General features: G+C 42.5%; 1 protein-coding gene across 14 annotated transcripts in view; it reads right to left on the reverse strand.

The window, feature by feature from the left end:
• The window catches only part of svila (supervillin a), a 433,091-nt gene that overhangs the window by 163,826 nt on the left and 246,110 nt on the right, over window positions 1–23,155 (reverse strand). For 13 of the 14 annotated variants that reach the window (XM_072508365.1, XM_072508366.1, XM_072508367.1 and 10 more), the window contains one exon: window positions 21,573–21,656. The exons of the other annotated variant lie outside the window; for it this stretch is intronic. In XM_072508365.1, the coding sequence (XP_072364466.1) occupies window positions 21,573–21,656 (84 nt within the window). The remainder of the gene's footprint in view (window positions 1–21,572; window positions 21,657–23,155) is intronic. 14 annotated transcript variants of the gene reach the window in all.

Consider the following 23,155-nt stretch of genomic DNA (forward strand, 5'->3'; position numbering starts at 1 on the left):
ATGGACAGAAAACAACCACCTAAAAAAGAACTGGAATTTATAAACTTGACATGCAACCCTTCTGCATCCGAATAATCTGAAGTAAATTCTCCCATGTAATATTCAGATTTTTACATCTGATATAAATTTTCCTTTAAGCATTAATTTCATAAGTCTTTGACTTTCTTTCCATTATTAACCATTTATAACTGCACCGCATACTTTTACCATCTTACCATTACTATCTTTTAGCACAAAAGTGATGTGACCTATCCCCAGTCTTTTGCTATTCCAACCATCTGAGCTTGAATTTTCTCCCCTTCCTTTCCTCTGAAGAAATACCTCCATTGTGCTACTCACAAGGTCAAGATAGACAATACATCCCACAACCCATCATTCTAAGGGTCAGTCACGTACAGAAACAATGGGCTGGTCACATTTCTCGAGGTGAACTTGTTATTAATGTTGGTGTCCTTTCACATTCACTCCACTGAAGTCACAATAAATATCCTGATTATAAAGCCTTCAGAGATATGCTTTCAGTAACTAAGTATATTTTTGCAAACATGTTAATGTTTGTTATTCGTGAAAATTTAGACCATTTGAAGGAAAAACATTTAACATTGATATCTCAGGCTATGAGCAATATCACTTAAATTTGCTTTCTGGTGTTAATTTGAGCATGCTAAGTGACTTTGACGATGTTTCTCTGGCACATATTTCTCAGTGTTGAACAGCTTCCAAACATTTTAGGATTCAGTGAGGCAGTTTCTACTGTATTTGAGATCAACATGACTGGAGTTGAAATTTCATTCCCTCTTCTCCTGCCTTTATTTCACATAAATCACACCTGCATTCTGAACAATAATACAAGAGCAGTTTAGCTCAATTGTGACAAGACATTGAGTTATTAGCTCTTCATGCAGGTCAGATGATCCATTAGTGGAGGGTTGTGGGTGAGGCCAAAAACCCATATTCCATGACACAACAGCTACACATTAAACCACCTAACCTTCGCTCAGAAGATGCACAATGAAATGTTCTAAATTGACAAGCTTTAACCGGGGGGGGGGGGGGGGGGGGGGCGCAGCTCTCTTGAAAGGGCATATGACTCGTTGAGATTCTTCCCGAAACAGGAAAGGTGTGCTGATATATGCGCACCCGGAAACCATTCATGATATTAATGCACCCGGAAACCATTGAGCATAGAGGTTAAATGATCGTCTCTCCCTTGGTCAAGTGAACCATCCTGCAATGTGAATAATTCAAAATGCTAATGTATAAACCTACAGACTGCTGATTCTAGTCAGAAATGAATCAAACCGTCGGGTCATTGCCAGATTAGGATATGTTAATATTGGAGATTAGTTGGGATAATGACAAAGTTATCCCTTGTGAGGTGCTATTGTCAGATTGGCCAGAACAATGGAGGATCGGAAACTGGCGCATTAACGATCACCAACATCACATTTACCATCTGAAATGGGTTAAAATTTTATTTCATGTTCCTTTGAAATGCCGGACAGAAAACTATAGCTTGAATGATAACTGGTCAGTTTATGTACTCGTTGACAGTAAAACAGCCAGTGTCAGCCTTGACTTGTTCAAATTTTCCTTTGCAAAATTAGGAATTACAAATATTTAGTTTTCATTACTTTGGGACAAAAATCTCATGGTGCTGTAATGTGTACAATAACTGCAGAACAGTAAACATTAAATTTTTAGGATTCCTGCTGTATACGGTTTCGTGTTTTTGGTTGGGTTAGGATGAAGTGAGAGAAGAAAAGAACTCTGAGCAATAAAAGGTTTGCATCTACTTACAAACATTTTGCCTTCAATCTTCTCCTGGTTCACTGCCTCTACATGGATAGCATGTTGTTTTTATTTTAGGGCACCAGCATTCTTTGTTTCTTTCTATCCCTCTGGTACATCTTAATGGAAACAGCATCAAGCTGCTTAAATAGGCTAGTGCCCTTTGCCATTCAATGGCCAGGCAAGTCAGAGTTATGAGTGCAAAGCACCAGCACTTGTTGCCCTCAATTGAACAATGAATCTCAGTTCTCATTAGAGTAATAGATGTATGAGGATACGCTTGGTTTCTACAGGAGTTTAAATAGTAAGCAAGCAAGAATGGGACAAAATTCTTCAATTTCAGGTCAGGATCTTGTTATCTTGACTAAGTTACTCAATACGTCTCTCGGGCCTAATCGAGACTGAGACAAAAATAAAACTAAGTCTGACAGCAAATGTCTGAAACCAAAATCTCGCTCCATCGGTTAGTTTTTACAGAAACTTCACAGAATCGTTACAACACAAAAGGAGGTCATTTGGCCCATCGTGTCTGCACCCACTCCAAATGGGCAACATGATTTTGTGTCATCCCCCTGCGTTTTTCCATACCTCTAAACAAGAGGTGATTACTTCAGAAACAATGGGTGCGATTCTCCAGCAAGATTGTCAAGTGCGGTAGTGAGCAGGAACTGCTGCGAGCTTCCAGGCGCTCGGCGAGGCCGGCAACACTATTCAACGTTAATTGTTCCATTTAACGAAGCCCAAGACCTTGTTGCAAATGAAGGCTCACCGGCAGATTCGCTGGGACCGCACTCGCCAGCCCCCTACTAAAAAAGTCGAGCAGCACTTGCTCAGCCAACCCCACTCAGAATACCATGTGTGTTATTAAATGCTCTCTCCACTTGTCCTGCCTCCTTCAATGATCTATGCACATAAACACCCAAGTCCCTCTGCTCCTGCACCCCTTTAAGAATTTTACCCTTTCAAAAATTCATGGGAAATAGAGAACCAAGGGAAAGAATGTAGGGAAATAACCTTTGGCGCAGAAGCAGAAAGACAGGGATTGACAATAATTGTTGATCTTTAAATTGTACCAATAAAAAAAGACAGTATTTTAGAAAATTAGTAAAATAGTATAACTTTTGAAGTCAAAAACAGAAGGCAATTTGGAGGGCAGGTGATGATAACAAGTGCATCAGAAAATTTAGACATGCAGTCAAAAAATATTGCAGCAAGGGGGTGGGAACTAGAGGGTTAGCTTAGAAGGTGTAATAACTGAAGGGAAAATAGAGAACACAAATAAAAGAACAACAACATCACCTTGTCTGCTCAAACACAGTGGGCTGAAGTGTATTTGTTTCAACGCCAGAAGTATAGCAGGTAAGGTAGATGAACTTAAGAGCACTTATTAGTACTTGGAACTATGATGTTGAGGCTATCACAGAAATGTGGTCAAAGGAAGGGCAGGATTATAGCTGAACGTTGGAGGATATAGATGCTGCAGGAGAGATAGAGGGGGATGTAAAAGGGGTGGGGGAGTAATATTACTGGCCAAGGAAAATATTATGGCCGTACTACTGGAGGACACCTCGGAGGGCTCATACAATGAGGCAATCTGGGTAGAGCTCAGGAATAGGAAGGGAGCAATCACAATGTTGGGGGTTTATTACAGCCCCCCCCCCCCCCCCCCAACTGCCAGCGAGAAGATTGGTGCAAAAGTAACAAGTAAAAGTAGTAGGGGATTTTAACTTCCCCTGTAATGACTGGGACTCGCTTAATGCTAAGGCTTGGATGGGGCAGAGTTTATAAAGGGTATCCAGGAAGTCTTCTTGATGCAATATGTAGATTATCCAACTAGGGAATGGGCAGTACTGGACCTGGTATTGGGGAATGAACCTGGACAGGTGGTTGAGGTTTCAATAGGGGAACATTTTGGGAATAGTGACCACAATTCCGAAAGTTTTAGGGTACTTTATGACAGGGATGAGGGTAACCCTCGGATTAAGCCGCTAAACTGGGGAAAGGCAGATCATGATAACATTAGACAGGAATTGAAGGATTTGGATTGGGTGCGGCTGTTGGAGGATAAATCAATATCGGACGTGTGGGAGTCTTTCATGCGACATTTGATTAGGATTCAGGAAAGTCACGTTCCTGAGCGAATGAAGGAAAAGTATGGGAAGTTTAGGGCGCCTTGGATAACGAGGGATATTGTGAACCTCGTCAAAAAAATAAAAAAGGAGGCTTTTTATGGTCTAGAAGGGTGGGGACAGTCGAAACCCTTGAGGAGTATTAATAAAGTAGAAAGGTACTTAAGTGGGAAATTGTAGGGCTAGGAGGGGGTCATGAAAAGTCCTTGGCAAGTAGGATTAAGGTGAATCCCAAAGCTGTCTACTCATATGTAAAAAGCAAGAGGGTGGCCAGGGAATGGATTGGACCACTTAAGGGTAATGGGGGGGGGAATCTATGTGTTGATCCAGAGGAAGTGGGCGAGGTACTAAATTTGCATCAGCGTTCACCAAAGAAAGGACTTTGTGGAAGATGATTCTTGGGTAGGGTGTGTGGACAGTCTGGGTCATGTTGACATCAAAAAGGTGGTGGTATTGGGTGTTTTAAAATATATTAAGGTAGCTAAGTCTCCTGGGCCTGATTGGATTTACCCCAAAATACTGGGGGGAGCAAGGGAGGAAATTGCTGGGGCTTTTACTGACACCTTTGTATCCTCATTGGCTACAGGTGAGAACATAGAACATAGAAAATACAGCACAGAACAGGCCCTTCGGCCCACGATGTTGTGCCGAACCTTTGTCCTAGATTAATCATAGATTATCATTGAATTTACAGTGCAGAAGGAGGCCATTCGGCCCTTTGAGTCTGCACCGGCTCTTGGAAAGAGCACCCTACCCAAACTCAACACCTCCACCCAATTTGGACATTAAGGGCAATTTATCATTGGCCAATTCACCTAACCCGCACATCTTTGGACTGTGGGAGGAAACCGGAGCACCCGGAGGAAACCCACGTAGACACGGGGAGGACGTGCAGACTCCGCACAGACAGTGACCCAAGCCGGAATCGAACCTGGGACCCTGGAGCTGTGAAGCAATTGTACTACCCACAATGCCACCGTGCTGCCCTTAAGAACAAATAAATCTACACTATATCATTTTACCGTAATCCATGTACCTATCCAATAGCTGCTTGAAGGTCCCTAATGTTTCCGACTCAACTACTTCCACAGGCAGTGCATTCCATGCCCCCACTACTCTCTGGGTAAAGAACCTACCTCTGATATCCCTCCTATATCTTCCACCTTTCACCTTAAATTTATGCCCCCTTGTAATGGTTTGTTCCACCCGGGGAAAAAGTCTCTGACTGTCTACTCTATCTATTCCCCTGATGATCTTATAAACCTCTATCAAGTCGCCCCTCATCCTTCTCCGTTCTAATGAGAAAAGGCCTAGCACCCTCAATCTTTCCTCGTAAGACCTACTCTCCATTCCAGGCAACATCCTGGTAAATCTTCTTTGCACCTTTTCCAAAGCTTCCACATCCTTCCTAAAATGAGGCGACCAGAACTGTATACAGTACTCCAAATGTGGCCTTACCAAAGTTTTGTACAGCTGCATCATCACCTCAGGGCTCTTAAATTCAATCCCTCTGTTAATGAACGCGAGCACACCATAGGCCTTCTTCACAACTCTATCCACTTGAGTGGCAACTTTCAAAGATGTATGAACATAGACCCCAAGATCTCTCTGCTCCTCCACATTGCCAAGAACTCTACCGTTAACCCTGTATTCCGCATTCATATTTGTCCTTCCAAAATGGACAACCTCACACTTTTCAGGGTTAAACTCCATCTGCCACTTCTCAGCCCAGCTCTGCATCCTATCTATGTCTCTTTGCAGCCGACAACAGCCCTCCTTACTATCCACAACTCCACCAATCTTCGTATCGTCTGCAAATTTACTGACCCACCCTTCAACTCCCTCATCCAAGTCATTAATGAAAATCACAAACAGCAGAGGACCCAGAACTGATCACTGCGGTACGCCACTGGTCACTGGGATCCAGGCTGAATATTTGCCATCCACCACCACTCTCTGACTTCTATCGGTTAGCCAGTTCGTTATCCAACTGGCCAAATTTCCCACTATCCCATGCCTCCTTACTTTCTGCATAAGCCTACCATGGGGGAACTTTATCAAATGCCTTACTAAAATCCATGTACACTACATCCACTGCTTTACCTTCATCCACATGCTTGGTCACCTCCTCAAAGAATTCAATAAGACTTGTAAGGCAAGACCTACCCCTCACAAATCCATGCTGACTATCCCTAATCAAGCAGTGTCTTTCCAGATGCTCAGAAATCCTATCCTTCAGTACCCTTTCCATTACTTTGCCTACCACCGAAGTAATACTAACTGGCCTATAATTCCCAGGGTTATCCCTAGTTCCTTTTTTGAACAGGGGCACGACATTCGCCACTCTCCAATCCCCTGGTACCACCCCTGTTGACAGTGAGGACGAAAAGATCATTGCCAACGGCTCTGCAATTTCATCTCTTGCTTCCCATAGAATCCTTGGATATATCCCGTCAGGCCCGGGGACTTGTCTATCCTCAAGTTTTTCAAAATGCCCAACACATCTTCCTTCCTAACAAATATTTCCTCGAGCTTACCAATCTGTTTCACACTGTCCTCTCCAACAATATTGCCCCTCTCATTTGTAAATACAGAAGAAAAGTACTCGTTCAAGACCTCTCCTATCTCTTCAGACTCAATACACAATCTCCCGCTACTGTTCTTGATCGGACCTACCCTCGCTCTAGTCATTCTCATATTTCTCACATATGTGTAAAAGGCCTTGGGGTTTTCCTTGATCCTACCCGCCAAAGATTGTTCATGCCCTCTCTTAGCTCTCCTAATCCCTTTCTTCAGTTCCCTCCTGGCTATCTTGTATCCCTCCAATGCCCTGTCTGAACCTTGTTTCCTCAGCCTTACATAAGTCACCTTTTTCCTCTTAACAAGACATTCAACCTCTCTTGTCAACCATAGTTCCCTCACTCGACCATCTCTTCCCAGAGGACTGGAGAATAGCTAATTGTTGCACCGCTGTTTAAGAAAGGTAGCAAGGATAATGGCGGAAACTATGGGCTGCTGAGCCTCACGTCATTTGTAGGTAAATTATTGGAGAGAATTCTCAGGGACAGGATTTGTACCCATTTGGAAACAAATAGACTCATTAGCAATAGACAGCATGGTTTTGTGAAGGGGAGGTCGTGCCTCACTAACTTGATCGGGTTTTTTGAGGAGGTGACAAAGATGATTGACGAGGAGAGGGCGGTGGATGTTGTTTATATGGACTTCAGTAAAGCCTTTGACAAGGTGCCTCACAGCAGACTGGTATAAAACGCGAAGTCACACGGGATCAAGGCGAGGTGGCAAGATGGATACAGAACTGGCTCGGTTTACCAGGATGTTGCCTAGTCTGGAGAGTGTTAGCTATGCAAAGAGGCTGAATAGACTCGGACTGTTTTCATTAGGACGATGGAGGTTGAGGAGCGACCTGATAGAGGTCTACAAGATTCTGAGAGGCATGGGAAAGAGAAGATGGGCAGGTGCTCTTTCCCAGGGTGGAGGGGTCAGTCACTAGGGGGCATAGATTTAAGGTCCGTGGGACAAAATTCAGATGATATGTGCGAGGCAGGTTTTTTTATACAAGAGGGTAGTGAGTGCCTGGAACACGCTGCCAGGGGAGGTTGTGGAAGCAGATACATTAACGGCGTTCAAAAAGCATTCCGACAAATACATGGATAGGATGGGTATGGACGGGTACGGCACTAGGAAGTGCTGAGGGTTTTGGCAAAGGGTGGTATCATGGCCAGTACAGGCTTTGAGGGCTGAAGGGTCTGTTCCTGTGCTGGATTGTACTTTGGAACAAGAAAGATTTGTTTGGCAAGAGAACTTCAATTTAGATTTTTTCCCCTCTTCCCTCAAGATACCCCAGGAATGGGTCTGATCAGAAATCCAAAAATGCTCTGATTTCACTCTACTGAGAAATACATCCCATAAAATATACATTAGCAAGAGCAGAAGTAGGGGCCATACATAGATAGTTACTGATAAATTCAAGAGGGAATTCAGTCATCAAATTGCAAAAAGTAGACATCTTTTCTAACCTGATTAATTTCCACATTGCTGTCACACTACTTGTATTAAAAAAACTATGATTTATTTTAAGTAGTATTTCCCTTTTTGGGAACAACTATGAGGAAAATGCAGCATCTTGGATAACTGTGCTAAATATGTACTTTGGTAAGCTCAGCAACTTCCCATGTAAGGGTGCAATTTCAGAATCTTAAAAGGAAATGAACAGACATCGAGTCAATATCATTTTTCTGTAATAAACTGATGTTTTCAAAGCGATCACATTTTAAAAAAATATAAATTTAGTGTCCCCAATTAATTTTTTCCAATTAAGGGACAATTTAGCATGGCCAATCCACTGACTCTGCACATCTTTGGGTTGTGGGGGCGAAACCGACGTAGACACGGGGAGAACGTGCAAACTCCTCACGGACAGTGACCCAGAGCGGGGATCGACCTGGGACCTCGGCACCGTGAGGCAGCAGGGTTAACCCACTGCGCCACCATGCTGCCCTCAATCACATTTTTATAACTGACTTATGGTTCTACACATTGAAAATGCATGAAATGTCCAAAAATATTAATCAAGGTTGAAATAATAACGCTGAGGAATTTAACAATTATGAAAAACAAGAGTGTAATATTTTTCAGTTCCACTAAGACTGGCTGTGATTTTTCCCCACACCGGATAAGTTAGATTCCTTACTGACAATAGCGCCTCACTCTGTGGAATGTGTTTCACGTTACACAAACAGGCAGTTAACCAAATCAACACTTTACAGGATATTGCCAATCTTGTTAACTACAAGGCCTCACCTAACACTGCACTGAGGCTTTATTTGACATCCTCTTAATAAAGGTGGTACAAAAACAAGTTGAGAAGTTGAAACGAGAAAATTCTAAGCTTTGCATTGGAGCAACAAAGGGAGAGAACAGAAGAAGAGGAGTACAGCACAGGAACTGGCCCTTCGACCCTCCCAAGCCTGCGCCGACCATGCTGCCTGCCTAACCTAAAATATTCTACTTTTCCATTCTGCGGATCTGCCCATTCCCATCCTACTTATGTATTGTCAAGATGCCCCTTAAAGTCACTATCGTACCTGCTTCCACCACCTCCACCGGCAGCGAGTTCCAGGCACTCACCACCCTCGGTGTAAAACAACTTCCCACGCACATGTCCTCCAAACTTTGTCCCTCGCACCTTAAACCTATGCCCCCTAGTAATTGACTCGTCCACCCTGGGAAAAAAGCTTCTGACTATGCAAAAGGAGAGAAAAATTATCCCTTGCCTGGTCAGCAACCAAAACATTGTTCATTCATACTTCAGATATAATGGGACAAAAATGCTTTTGGCCAGTTTGAAACACAGAGCTCCTAAAAATTTCAATTAGTTGCAAATCTAGATTCAAGAAAAATCTAGAGTGTATTTACACAAGAGTGCTCACAATACGAATAGTCTTTGGCTAATTATCTCAATCTGTGAGGTTTCTGCAGTGACACTATGGTTAATTGACCTAAGGCTCTGTTAATAGATTGTAATATCACATGTTCTTCATTTTTGGAGGATGAATATCCATCCACATAATTAAGGTGTCACAGAGGAAACCTGGGCCATGCAATTTCTTCAGATAAAAGATACTTAAATCCAGGCAAAAATGTAAATGATGCAATAAGCTTAATGCCACATGCAATTAATAAACTGGGTGAGAAAGTGAAGGAGAAAGAATATTACAATTAACAATGCTGAAAGGGATATCTTGGAACCAGAAAATAAACTGTTTCTACTCAGCATAAGAACATATGAACTAGGAGCAGGAGCAGGCCATCTGGCCCCTCGAGCCTGCTCCGCCATTCAATGAGATCATGGCTGATCTTTTGTGGACTCAGCTCCACTTTCCGGCCCGAACACCATAACCCTTAATCCCTTTATTCTTCAAAAAACTATCTATCTTTATCTTAAAGACATTTAATGAAGGAGCCTCTACTGCTTCACTGGGCAAGGAATTCCATAGATTCACAACCCTTTGGGTGAAGAAGTTCCTCCTAAACTCAGTCCTAAATCTACTTCCCCTTATTTTGAGGCTATGCCCCCTAGTTCTGCTTTCACCCGCCAGTGGAAACAACCTGCCCGCATCTATCCTATCTATTCCCTTCATAATCTTATATGTTTCTATAAGATCCCCCCTCATCCTTCTAAATTCCAATGAGTACAGTCCCAGTCTACTCAACCTCTCCTCGTAATCCAACCCCTTCAGCTCTGGGATTAACCTAGTGAATCTCCTCTGCACACCCTCCAGTGCCAGTACGTCCTTTCTCAAGTAAGGAGACCAAAACTGAACACAATACTCCAGGTGTGGCCTCACTAACACCTTATACAATTGCAGCATAACCTCCCTCGTCTTAAACTCCATCCCTCTAGCAATGAAGGACAAAATTCCATTTGCCTTCTTAATCACCTGTTGCACCTGAAAACCAACTTTCTGCGACTCGTGCACTAGCACACCCAGATCTCTCTGCACAGCAGCATGTTTTAATTTTTTAATCATTTAAATAATAATCCCTTTTGCCGTTATTCTTACCAAAATGGATAACCTCACATTTGTCAACATTGTATTCCATCTGCCAGACCCTAGCCCATTCACTTAGCCTGTCCAAATCGCTCTGCAGACTTCCAGTATCCTCTGCACTTTTTGCTTTACCACTTATCTTAGTGTCGTCTGCAAACTTGGACACATTGCCCTTGGTCCCCAACTCCAAATCATCTATGTAAATTGTGAACAGTTGTGGGCCCAACACTGATCCCTGAGGGACACCACTAGCTACTGATTGCCAACCAGAGAAACACCCATTAATCCCCACTCTTTGCTTTCTATTAATTAACCAATCCTCTATCCATGCTCCTACTTTCCCCTTAATGCCATGCATCTTTATCTTATGCAACAACCTTTTGTGTGGCACCTTGTCAAAGGCTTTCTGGAAATCCAGATATACCACATCCATTGGCTCCCCGTTATCTACCGCACTGTTAATGTCCTCAAAAAATTCCACTAAATTAGTTAGGCATGACCTGCCCTTTATGAACCCATTCTGCGTCTGCCCAATGGGACAATTTCCATCCAGATGCCTCGCTATTTCTTCCTTGATGATAGATTCCAGCATCTTCCCTACTACCAAAGTTAAGCTCACTGGCCTATAATTACCCACTTTCTGCCGACCTCCTTTTTTAAACAGTGGTGTCACGTTTGCTAATTTCCAATCCGCCGGGACCACCCCAAAGTCTAGTGAATTTTGGTAAATTATCACTAGTGCATTTGCAATTTCCCTAGCCATCTCTTTTAGCACTCTGGGATGCATTCCATCAGGGCCAGGAAACTTGTCTACCTTTAGCCCCATTAGCTTGCCCATCACTACCTCCTTGGTGATATCAATCCTCTCAAGGTCCTCACCCGTCATATCCTCATTTCCATCAGTCACTGGCATGTTATTTGTGTCTTCCACTGTGAAGACCGACCCAAAAAACTTGTTCAGTTCCTCAGCCATTTCCTCATCTCCCATTATTAAATCTCCCTTCTCATCCTCTAAAGGACCAATATTTACCTTAGCCACTCTTTTTTTGTTTTATGTATTTGTAGAAACTTTTACTGTCTGTTTTTATATTCTGAGCAAGTTTACTCTCATAATCTATCTTACTCTTCTTTATAGCTTTTTTAGTAGCTTTCTGTTGCCCCCTAAAGATTTCCCAGTCCTCTAGTCTCCCACTGATCTTTGCTACTTTGTATGTTTTTTCCTTCAATTTGATACTCTCCCTTATTTCCTTAGATAGCCACGGTCGATTTTCCCTCTTTTTACCGTCCTTCCTTTTTGTTGGTATAAACCTTTGCTGGGCACTGTGAAAAATCACTTGGAAGGTTCTCCACTGTTCCTCAACTGTTTCACCATAAAGTCTTTGCTCCCAGTCTACCTTAGCTAGTTCTTCTCTCATCCCATTGTAATCTCCTTTGTTTAAGCACAAAACACTAGTGCTTGATTTTTCCTTCTCACCCTCCATCTGTATTTTAAATTCCACCATATTGTGATCGCTCCTTCCGAGAGGATCCCTAACTATGAGATCCTGAATCAATCCTGTCTCATTATACAGGACCAGATCTAGGACCGCTTGTTCCCTCGTAGGTTCCATTACATACTGTTCGAGGAAACTATCGCGGATACATTCTATAAACTCCTCCTCAAGGCTGCCTTGACCGACCTGGTTAAACCAATCAACATGTAGATTAAAATCCCCCATGATAACTGCTGTACCATTTCTACATGCATCTGTTATTTCTTTGTTTATTGCCTGCCCCACCATAATGTTACTATTTGGTGGCCTATAGATTACTCCTATCAGTGACTTTTTCGCCTTACTATTCCTGATTTCCACCCAAATGGATTCAACCTTATCCTCCATAGCACCGATGTCATCCCTTACTGTTGCCCGGATGTCATCCTTAAATAACAGAGCTACACCACCTCCCTTACCATCCACTCTGTCCTTCCGAAAAGTTTGATACCCTCGGATATTTAACTCCCAGTCGTGACCATCCTTTAACCATGTTTCAGTAATGGCCACTAAATCATAGTCATTCACGATGATTTGCGCCATCAACTCATTTACCTTATTCCGAATACTACGAGCATTCAGGTAAAGTACACTTATGTTGGCTTTTTTACCTCTGTTCTGAATCTTAACACCTCGATCAGTAACTTCTCCCAAGTTATATTTCCTCTTAACCTTTCTCCTAATTTTCCTTGTCGTCGAACCCACATCTTCCTGTAACAACCTGCCGCGTCGCTTACCATTAATGTTTTCACTTCCCGTTTTATTTCTTTTAGTATTCCTGGTCCTATTCACTGAGCTCCCCTCAGTCACTGTACCTTGTACTTTCGCCCTTTTTGATTTTTGACTATGGCTTCTCTGCCTTACACTTTCCCCCTTACTGCCTTTTATTTCTGTCACTGTTTTACTACCTTCCAACTTCCTGCATCGGTTCCCATCCCCCTGCCACATTAGTTTAAACTCTCCCCAACAGCTCTAGCAAACACCCCCCCTAGGACATCGGTTCCAGCCCTGCCCAGGTGCAGACCGTCCGGTTTGTACTGGTCCCACCTCCCCCAGAATCGGTTCCAATGTCCCAGGAATTTGAATCCCTCCCTCTTGCACCATCTCTCGAGCCACGTATTCATCCTCTCTATCCTGACATTCCTACTCTGACTAGCTCGTGGCACTGGTAGCAATCCTGAGATTACTACCTTTGAGGTCCTACTTTTTAGTTTAACTCCTAGCTCCCTAAATTCAGCTTGTAGGACCTCGTCCTGTTTTTTACCTATATCGTTGGTGCCTATGTGCACCATGACAGCTGGCTGTTCACCCTCCCCCCCCCCAGAATGTCCTGCAGCCGCTCCGAGACATTCTTGACCGTTGCACCAGGGAGGCAACATACCATCCTGGAGTCTCGATTGCGTCCGCAGAACCGCCTGTCTATTCCCCTTACAATTGAGTCCCCTATCACTATAGCCCTGCCATTCTTCTTCCTGCCCAGCTGCGCAGCAGAGCCAGCCACGGTGTCATGAACCTGGCTGCTGCCGCCTTCCCCTGGTGAGCCATCTCCCTCAACAGTATCCAAAGCGGTATATCTGTTTTGCAGGGAGATGACCGCAGAGGACACCTGCACTGCCTTCCTACTCTTGCTCTGTCTTTTGGTCACCCATTTACTATCTCCCTCAGTACCTTTCACCTGCGGTGTGACCAACTCGCTAAACGTGCTATCCACGACGTCCTCAGCATCGCAGACGCTCCAAAGTGAGTCCATCCGCAGCTCCAGAGCCATCAAGCGGTCTAACAGGAGCTGCAACTGGACACACTTCATGCACATGAAGGAGCCAGGGACAGTGGACGTGTCCCTGAGCTCCCACATCGCACACGAGGAGCATGACACGGGTCTGAGATTTCCTGCCATGTCTTAAACCTTCGGTTAACTTCAACAATTTCAATTCCCCCCCCAAAAAATTTAAATAAACAAATAAACAATGAAGAAAAAAATAAATAAATATACCAATGAAAAGAAACAGAAAACAAAAACACTACTTACCAGTCACTTACCAGGGATAAAAAGCACTTCCTCCCCACCCAGCTTCGAATTCCCACCGATGTTCAAATTCCCAAACTCACTCTTGGTTCTGTCTCACTCTGGCTGTGTCTTCTCTGGCTCACTGGGAGAACTCACTGGGAGTGTGTTTACAACTTGCTCTTTTTAAACTGGCCTGAATTGACTCCCCTCCCCCACCTGCTTTTAGATCAAGGTAGATTTAAGTGACTGACACTTAACTGCCAACCAGTTATGTGAGTGGGTGGGACAGCCCTTGTTAACCTACACTGCCCAATACTAGCTTAATATAAATTAATTTAAACTCCTGAAATTTAAAAGGAGCTGCCTTACTGATTCAATTTAATTCAATTCAATTCCCACCTCGATTCAAATTCCCAAACTCACTCTTTGCTGTGTCTCACTCCTGGCTCTGTCTTCTCTCTGGCTCACTGGGAGAACTCACTGATTGCACAGCATTGCACGCTGAATGGGGGTGTATTTACAAATCATCGACAAAATAAATATAAAACAATGTTGGTCTCAAGAGCCATGCCATGACCTAGAGACTCAGTTGAATCTGGTCCTTCTTCTAATCTGGGTCATCTCATCAGACGACAACAGGATAGCAGATTGAAATCAACTTTCGTCCCAAATCTAGCTAACAATGATTTGAGAGAAATACCAATCTTTTAGGAGAGTTCTTGGTGTATACCATCTACTGGATATTGATTTTAGGGAATCTACAGGATGATGGTGGTGATGGTAAGAGGCCGTATGTCTCCCTTCATCCTTGAGCAAAATCATGTCATTTTCATTGTAGAAGGTCGCCATAAAATGCAAGAGAGCAGAAAGAGGGCAACAAATACTGTGGGTGCAGACTGTCACAGAGTATGACTCAGTGCTTTTAAAAGGGGAACAGCTTAAAGACCATTTCCCACACACCATTCTCAAAAGCTGAACTGGCCATGCTTTGACAGTGGGTTGCAATGTAAAACCTCAATTGTAGCGTGTGAGCACTGAGCAGCACGATCCTTTCTTCAAGGATTGCTTTGATGGCACTTCAAATCTTGGTGAGCTCATTTCAAATGCTTTGAACAGACCATACAATGCAACTTATGTAATGTGGCAAGTCAGCAGAGTCAAGTTTATTTGGTGACCTGTTACCAGACTAGCAATAGAAGAGTGAAGTTTGGATCAGATATTAAAACAGCAATGATTATATCAAAGAGCTGGAGGAAATTGATTTAGAGCTCTTAGAAGAGGGTTGGGACACAGACATGTCCAAGTGTGCAATTATTAGATCAAGAGGTTATTCTTGTGCTACTCTGTATTTTCCCAATAGAGTTGATAATCGGCTCTGCATATTGATTTCATAAAATAGAATTTACAGTGGAGGGCATTCGGCCCATCGAGTCTACACCAGCCCTTGAAAGAGCACCCTACCTAAGCCCACACTTCCACTCCATCCCTGTAACCCAACCTAACCTTTTGGGACACCAAGGGGCAATTTAGCAAGGCCAATCCACTAACCTGCACATCTTTGTGGGAGGAAACCGGAGCACCCGGAGGAAATCCACGCGGACACGGGGAGAAAGTGCAAATTCCAGAGTCACTCGAGGCTGGAATTGAACCCAGATCCCTGGAGCTCTGAGGCAGCAGTGCTAACCACTGTGCCACCATGCTGCCCATAACAGAAGCACAATGAGATTTAATATCTAGAGCTCCTAAGGAGCTAGATACATGAAGAAATACATTTACCAATCGCTGTTTAGTGATGGGTTGGCTTGCTGTCTTAACAATGAGAAATAATGGTATAAACTGGCCTGAAAATGGAAAAGAGGATGGAATCTGTCATAGGCTCTAAGCAACCCAGCTAGACAAACTGCTTGAAATTGAACACCATCTACCTTTTGCCCTGACCTGGACGGGAAGCATTTGGAGTAAGTTAGAAGTAGACGCAGGAACATCTGGTCAATATACTTGTTGCAATATTAGTATCATTACTTCAAGGCATGAGCCAATACCCAATCAAGCTACAATTACTAAATCTCTCTCCGGAATCAGTGACAATATAGTTTCCTTGCGCAAACTGTTCTTCTCTTGTGAAAAATCACGGAACTAGGGATGTTACAAGGACAGAAACTGGACTCTGGTCCACCGATCAAGCACTTGTACTTTCCTTCACAAACCGCCAAGTCTAATCCCACAATGATTTACTTCATTCATTAAATCTCTTCCAGGGCAGTTACGGATGTTTCTTTACCAGAGATGTGAGGTAGAAAACAGAAAATGCCACTTTCAATTTAGAGACTTTTTTTTTCGAAACTCCCTTTTACATCTTGGGACTACCTTTTGGTACAAGCTAGGAGCATTTGAATTATATGGTCCCAAAGCAGTATTATCCAATATGCCAGTCCCAAGCCTCATTGGGAATTCCGATTTGGCAAATGCCAAGCTGCATTTGTGATTAAATAAAAAGCAGTAGGTACTGTGCAACACTGTCCTAAAGTAGTCTGTAACTAGACCAGTCTACAATTTGAGGTTACATCCTGAATATATGCAAGGCGGACTTTGACTTAAGAAACCTTCATAACTGACTTAAGAACATAAGAACTAGGAGCAGGAGTAGGCCACCTGGCCCCTTGGGCCTGCTCTGCAATTCAATAAGATCATGGTTGATCTTTTTGTGGACTCAGCTCCACTTACCCGCCCGCTCAGCATACTCTAATTCCTTTACTGTTCAAAAATCTATTTAACTTTACCTTGAAAAACATTTAACAAGGTAGCCTCAACTGCTTCACTGGGCAGGGAATTCCACAGATTCACAAACTCTTGGGTGAAGAAGTTCCTCCTCAACTCGGTCCTAAATCTGCTCTTCCTTATTTTGAGGCTATGCCCCCTAGTTCTAGTTTCACCCATCAGTGGAAACAACCTCTCTGCTTCTATCTTATCTATTTGCTTCATAATTTTATGTTTCTATAAGATCCCTCCTTCATTCTTCTAAATTCCAATGAGTATAGTTCCACTCTATTCAGTCTCTCCTCATAAGCTAATCCTCCCAACTCTGGAATCAACCCAGAGAATCTCCTCTGCGCACCCTCCAGTGCCAGTACATCCTTTCTCAAGTAAGGAGACCAAAACTGTACACAGTACTCCAGGTGTGGCCTCACCAGCACCCTATACAGCTGCAGCATAACCTCCCTGCTTTTAAATTCCATCCCGATAGCAATGAAAATTCAATTTGCCTTCTTAATTAAATGCTGCACCTGCAAATCAACTTTTTGCAATTCATGCACAAGGACACCCAGTAGCATGCTGAATTTATTTTATCATTTAATTAATATTTTGCTGTTATTCCTACCAAAATGGATGAGCTCACATTTATCAACATTGTACTCCATTTGCCAGACCCTTGCCCACTCACTTAAACTACTTATATCCCTCTGCAGTCTTTGTGTCCTAAGCACACTTTGCTCTAGGTTTAATAGAATGACTTATAGAAGACAGACAGATAAAATCTCTTCCCTTTCCTATGGCACCTTCCCATGCCAATGCAGGCGCTGTAAAATCCTCCTCCCTTCTCACTTTCCAAGGCCTCAACACTCTTTCCAAGCGAAGCAACAATTTAGCTGTACTTCTTTTGATTTAATATTTTGTATTCTATGCTCACGATGTGGTCTCCTCTACATTGGACCAAACGCAGACTGGGTGACCACTTTGCAGAACTGAGCTGCTCGTCATTTCAAGGTTCCACCTCCATAAGACTCTGACATTTCTGTCCTTGATCTGCTCCAGTGTTCCAATGAAGCTCTTTACAAGCTCGAGGAACAGCGCTTCATTTTTCAACTCAGCACCAGCCTTCTGAACTCACTACTGAGCTCAACAATTTTAAATGACAACATCTATCCCCATCGTGTTTTGAGAGTTTTTTTATTTTGCTGGTTTGGGTTTTGTCTAATATTTTTCTTTACCACTTTTGATTGATTTTGCCATTTAGCAATTCACACCTCATCTAGACAGATCTTTTGTTTCTTTACCTATTACCACTTTCTTTGGATTTTGAACCATGAAACCAGTTGTTATTTAACCTTGCATGCCCTATCACAGATCTCCTCCTTTTACCTCCGTTTCTCCCTCCACAGATGCTGCCTGACCTGTTGAATGTTTTCAGCATCAACAGTTTTTTGCGACAGAAAAACTTTAATTAACAACTTCTAACTCACCTGATGAAGGAGCTGTGCTCTGAAAGCTAGTGATTCAAAACAAACCTGTTGAACTTTAACCTGGTGTTGTAAAACTTCTTGCTGTGTGTTAAAAACTGCCTGCTTACCACTGGCTGGGGACTAATGGCAATCCCACAATCCTTTGGGAGTATGAGCTTCCCCAATGGGGTGGGGGGGAAGAGAAACCATTCACAGATTCCCTGCATAAATAAAGCTGGCCAGTTTTGAACCAGCTAGAGAGGAGTGAGCAGCAAAGGAGTTGTTGCTGCTGTTGTATATATATGTAATTGTAAATAAATGTTATTTCTTTCGATCCTTCAACTCATGCTCTATTCTTCGTGGCCCTCACAAAACCGTGCCTATCCCAGTGCAACACCGGCATCTCCACATCACAACTTCTAACTGTTAGCTGTTTTGGTAAAGTCAACTTCTCTTAGCCCTGCTTCTATTGTACAACATTTCACACTGCGATCCAAATCAGATCCTTGAACAATGCCGGTCTACCCAGCTGTACAGAAGACTGTTGTCATACGTTGATGTTTGCCATTTTCGTTATCCTGTTATTTGACTGTTAAAGAGCAACACTACAGCTATAAAGTGGAGCAGTTTTATAGTTAAAAATAGAAAAGAATGTCAGCCTTAAGATGACCTCAATAACTTGTTGGCTTTTATGAAACATGCCTAAAAGATGTTACTCTTTTTAAGATGATTGTTTGAGAACGCTCCCCACCTTCACTGAACACACCTGGAGACAATGCAAGAACACCAGGCTATCAATTAAGTAGGTTAGCGCTTTTTGTTTTGTAAGCACAACACAGGATCACTGCTAACAATGCCCAAAATGGAATGGTTGAAGGAAGGGCACCAGAATATAGTAAGGAGGTCAACAGAATACACTCCAGATTTTATTTCTCAATAACATGGTTGAGTGAAATAATTTGTTGGCATTGTTGAATGAATGTGTGCTGATATGTATAGATTTCATAAGTGAGTTGGCTGGTTTTCACCTCTCAGTCAAAAAGTGCACATATAAATACACACCGGAACATGTTAGGTGCCCATAGACACAGGCACATTTAATCAAAGTTTCATGCATGCATAATTTATATACCATATATCGAACCGGTTAGTGCATAATAACAGATTAATGTTCTTATTTGTGCCAATTATAAAAGTAGTCTCTTTAAAAAAAGGTTCCGTCCAAAGTAACTAAGGCAGTGGAGAAATTGATAAAGTTCATGACCAAGGTTGCGGGTGAGTCTTTGTTGGCCCAGGAGCAGCACCAAGCTACCTGCATCAATAGTTTCATTGTTGTCTTTATTCCCCACCTGCTGTGGCTTTTGCTCTTTGTACTCTTCTTCCCCACAGGTCGTTTGCCCTTGTGCTTGGTTTGCCTTGCTTTCCCCCTCGTCCAGAGTTGCCTCCCAAGCAAATTCCTCGATCTATCTTACTAAACTTGAATGAAACTCCTGGTCACTGTATGTTCCAACTTTGACCCAATTCTCCATCTCCTGGTTGTACCTTATTATTGATCCGTGTGATCCTAGATTTACCTAATATTCTATATAGGATTATTTATTTATTCTTGCTTTACATTTTATAGATTTTATATTTATGCCTGGCAAATTGAAACTGCTCCTAGATTTGAGAAGCTTGGGTTTTTCTTGAAACCATTGTTGATTGTTGTTAAAAACCCCTTAGTCTCACTACTGTCCTTTAGGGAAGGAGGTCTGCCATCCTTACCTGGTCTGGCCATCATGTGACTCCAGATCCACAGCAATGTGGTTGACTATCAAATGCTCTCTGAAATAGAGGGCAGTTTGGGATGGGCAAGAAATACTGGTCCAGTCAGCGACACCCACATCCCGTAAATGAATACAATTCTTCTTTTGAAGAGAGAAGGTTGAGAGGGAGGTTGATTGAGATGTTCAAAATTATGAGCGGTCTAGTTCAGAGTAGAAAGGGAGAAACTAGGGGTGGCACGGTGGCGCAGTGGTTGGCATTGCTGCCTCTCGGCACTGTGGATCCGGGTTCGATCCCGGCCCAGGGTCACTGTCCGTATGGAGTTAACACATCCCCCCCGTGTCTGCGTGGGTCTCACCCCCACAACCCAAAGATGTGCAGGGTAAGTGAATTGGCCATGCTAAATTGCCCCTTAATTGGGAAAAGATAATGCATTTGTTTAAAAAAAAAAGGGAGCAACTCTTCCATTGGAAGGATTAAGAACCAGAGGACTCAAATTTAAGGTGAATGGCAAAAGAATCAAAGGCAACGTAAGAAAAAAATATTTTTATGCAACTTGTGGTGAGGAAATGGAATGCACCGCCTGAGAGAGTGGTGGAGGCAGATTCAACAGTGGTTTTGAAGAGGAAAGAAAATGCAGGGCCAAGGAGAAAGAATGGGGGAGTGGGGCTAGCTCAGTTGCTCTTGCAGAGAAACTGGCATGGACATGGACACATGACAACCTCTTGTGCTTTAACAATTCTATGATTCTAACAACTGCATTTGTTTATGTACATACTTCCCTTATATGGTTATAAAGTGGTTGGTCCAATCAATCTTCCTGATGCTCTAAAATAGGTGCCCAGGATAATTTGTCTTCTTACCACATCTCTTATCCATATCTGAAGGGATTCTAGCTTATCTACACCTGAATCAGGTCAATTTTAATCAAGTTCTCCTGACACAAAACACTATATTGCGCCCAGTATCTCTTTTCTATCGCTATGGAGTAATCGGTGTCCCTACACATGACAAAATTAACCTCAGATTAGTTAACAGTAATCAGGTCAATTCATCATTTGCATCTAGACATATAATTAAAAACAAATTTAGCATTAATTTGGTCTGGGTTTATATTTTAACGTTTAGCAAATGCATATTAAACTGCTAATTGAACTGTTTCACCATCCAACATGTGACCAACTCCTCGGTTTATGCTAGCATCTGAGGGGAAATATGAATTTTGCAGCAATAATCATACAAAACGTTTCAAGGGAGGACTTTTGATGAATGCTTAATATGTGACTAGGAACTGAATCACATTTTTGTGTTGTCTGGTCAAAGAAAGGATTAGTCATGCACATCCAAAATCCAACAAATTAGTTGTGGAGATACACAAAAAATGAACAATTAGTTTAGTATGTGATCTTTCAACCAGGAAAGATGTCAAACCAACATCAAATGCTGGTCAACACTGGGAAAACACAATGATTTGATGAGCAATGTGAAAAAGTTGTTAAAATGCATCATTAGGAATGATCTGAAAATGACAAAACAAAAGTTACGTTCCACAGTACCTGGAAGGCCAGTTGATCAGAGAAGGTGTCTCGCCATTGGAATCTCTCTGTAGAAACCATTCATTCTTTACTTTCATTGAATTGCTATATGGAAATATAGCAGACAGCTAGAATCAATTTGCTGCCATGATTCCACACCTAAGGATTCCACACCACAGGTACTATTTTCTTCTTTGAGTACAATTACCTATTATGAAGTTACCAAAGCTTGCAGAAATATCATGAAGTTTTTATTTTAAATATTTAATTTACTGTAAGACACAGGGTTCTTCTGTCGCAAAGCAGAAGCCAAATCATAGCGGCACCTGTAGCATTTTCACCCAACCTGAAAAAAATCTCCTTTCCTTGCCTAGGTTTTGTACACCTGCAGGTGTGACTTTCCACGGGATCTGCAGTCCCCTACTGCCTCACCCAAATTGTCATTTTTCTTGTGCGAGATAGGCAGTAAGTTACTTAACTCACAGCCATCACATATTGCCCAATTCCATCCTTTCATGCACAGGCAACTTTCAAATGAGCCATCAAATGCCAAGCTTCCTAACAACCCATGAACATCAGTTGTTCACAGACGTTTTGGATATCATTTAAACCAATTCCATGTCAAATTGCGATTCTGGATTAGAAAAGTTCTTACACAAATTGTTGGACTGACGAGGCCTGAGATTGGCGTAACTGCTTTGGATGTGGCTAAATAAGTTATCCAAATAGAAAAAAAATAACAGATAAACCTGTACCTGTGGTAGAATGTCTAAATGAAATCTATGTGCATTCTGCACCTATAAAAACATTAAGCATTTGATACAGTGCCACATGGCAGGTTGGTTGTTAAATTAAAAATGTTTGGGATTGATGGGTTCTTGGCAGCATGGATTAGAAGTTGGCTAAGAGACAGGAAACAGAGGGTAGGTATAGATTGGCATTTCTCAGAATGGAGATGCGTTGAAAGTGGTGTTCTGCAGACTCGGTGTTGGGACCCTTGTTTTTTCTGATTTATACAAATGATTTAGAAGTGGGTGTTGCGGGCAAAATCTCTAAATTTGCAGATGGTACTAAGCTAGAGAGAATAGTGAATTGTGAGGATGATGCTGGGCTACTTCAGAGGGACATTGACTTCAGAGGGACATGGCTAAATGGGTAGACACATGGCAGATGAATTACAATACAGTGAAGTGTGAGGTAATGCATTTTGATAGAAGGAATATGGGGAGACGCTTTTGGCTCAGTGGTACAACTTTGAGCGGAGGGACCCGAGGGTTCAAGTGCATAATTCTCTGAAGGTGACCAGGCAAGTTGAAACAGTTGTTAAGGATCCTTGGGTTTAGAAATAAAAGCGTAGAGTATAAAAGCAAGTAAGTGATGCTACACATCTACAAATCATTGGTCAGACCACATTTGGAATATTCTTTTCAATTCCGGGCACCTTATTTAAGAAAGGATGTGAAAGCCCTGGAGAGAATGCAGAGGGGATTTACCAGAATGATACCAGGAAAGAGGAATTTTAGATTCAAGGAAAGATTGGAGAAATCGGGCTTGTTCCCCTTGGAACAGAGAAGAATAAGAGGTGAACTTATTGAGGTGTTCTA

Source organism: Scyliorhinus torazame, chromosome 6 (assembly GCF_047496885.1).
Source record: "Scyliorhinus torazame isolate Kashiwa2021f chromosome 6, sScyTor2.1, whole genome shotgun sequence".
Lineage (NCBI taxonomy): Eukaryota > Metazoa > Chordata > Chondrichthyes > Carcharhiniformes > Scyliorhinidae > Scyliorhinus > Scyliorhinus torazame.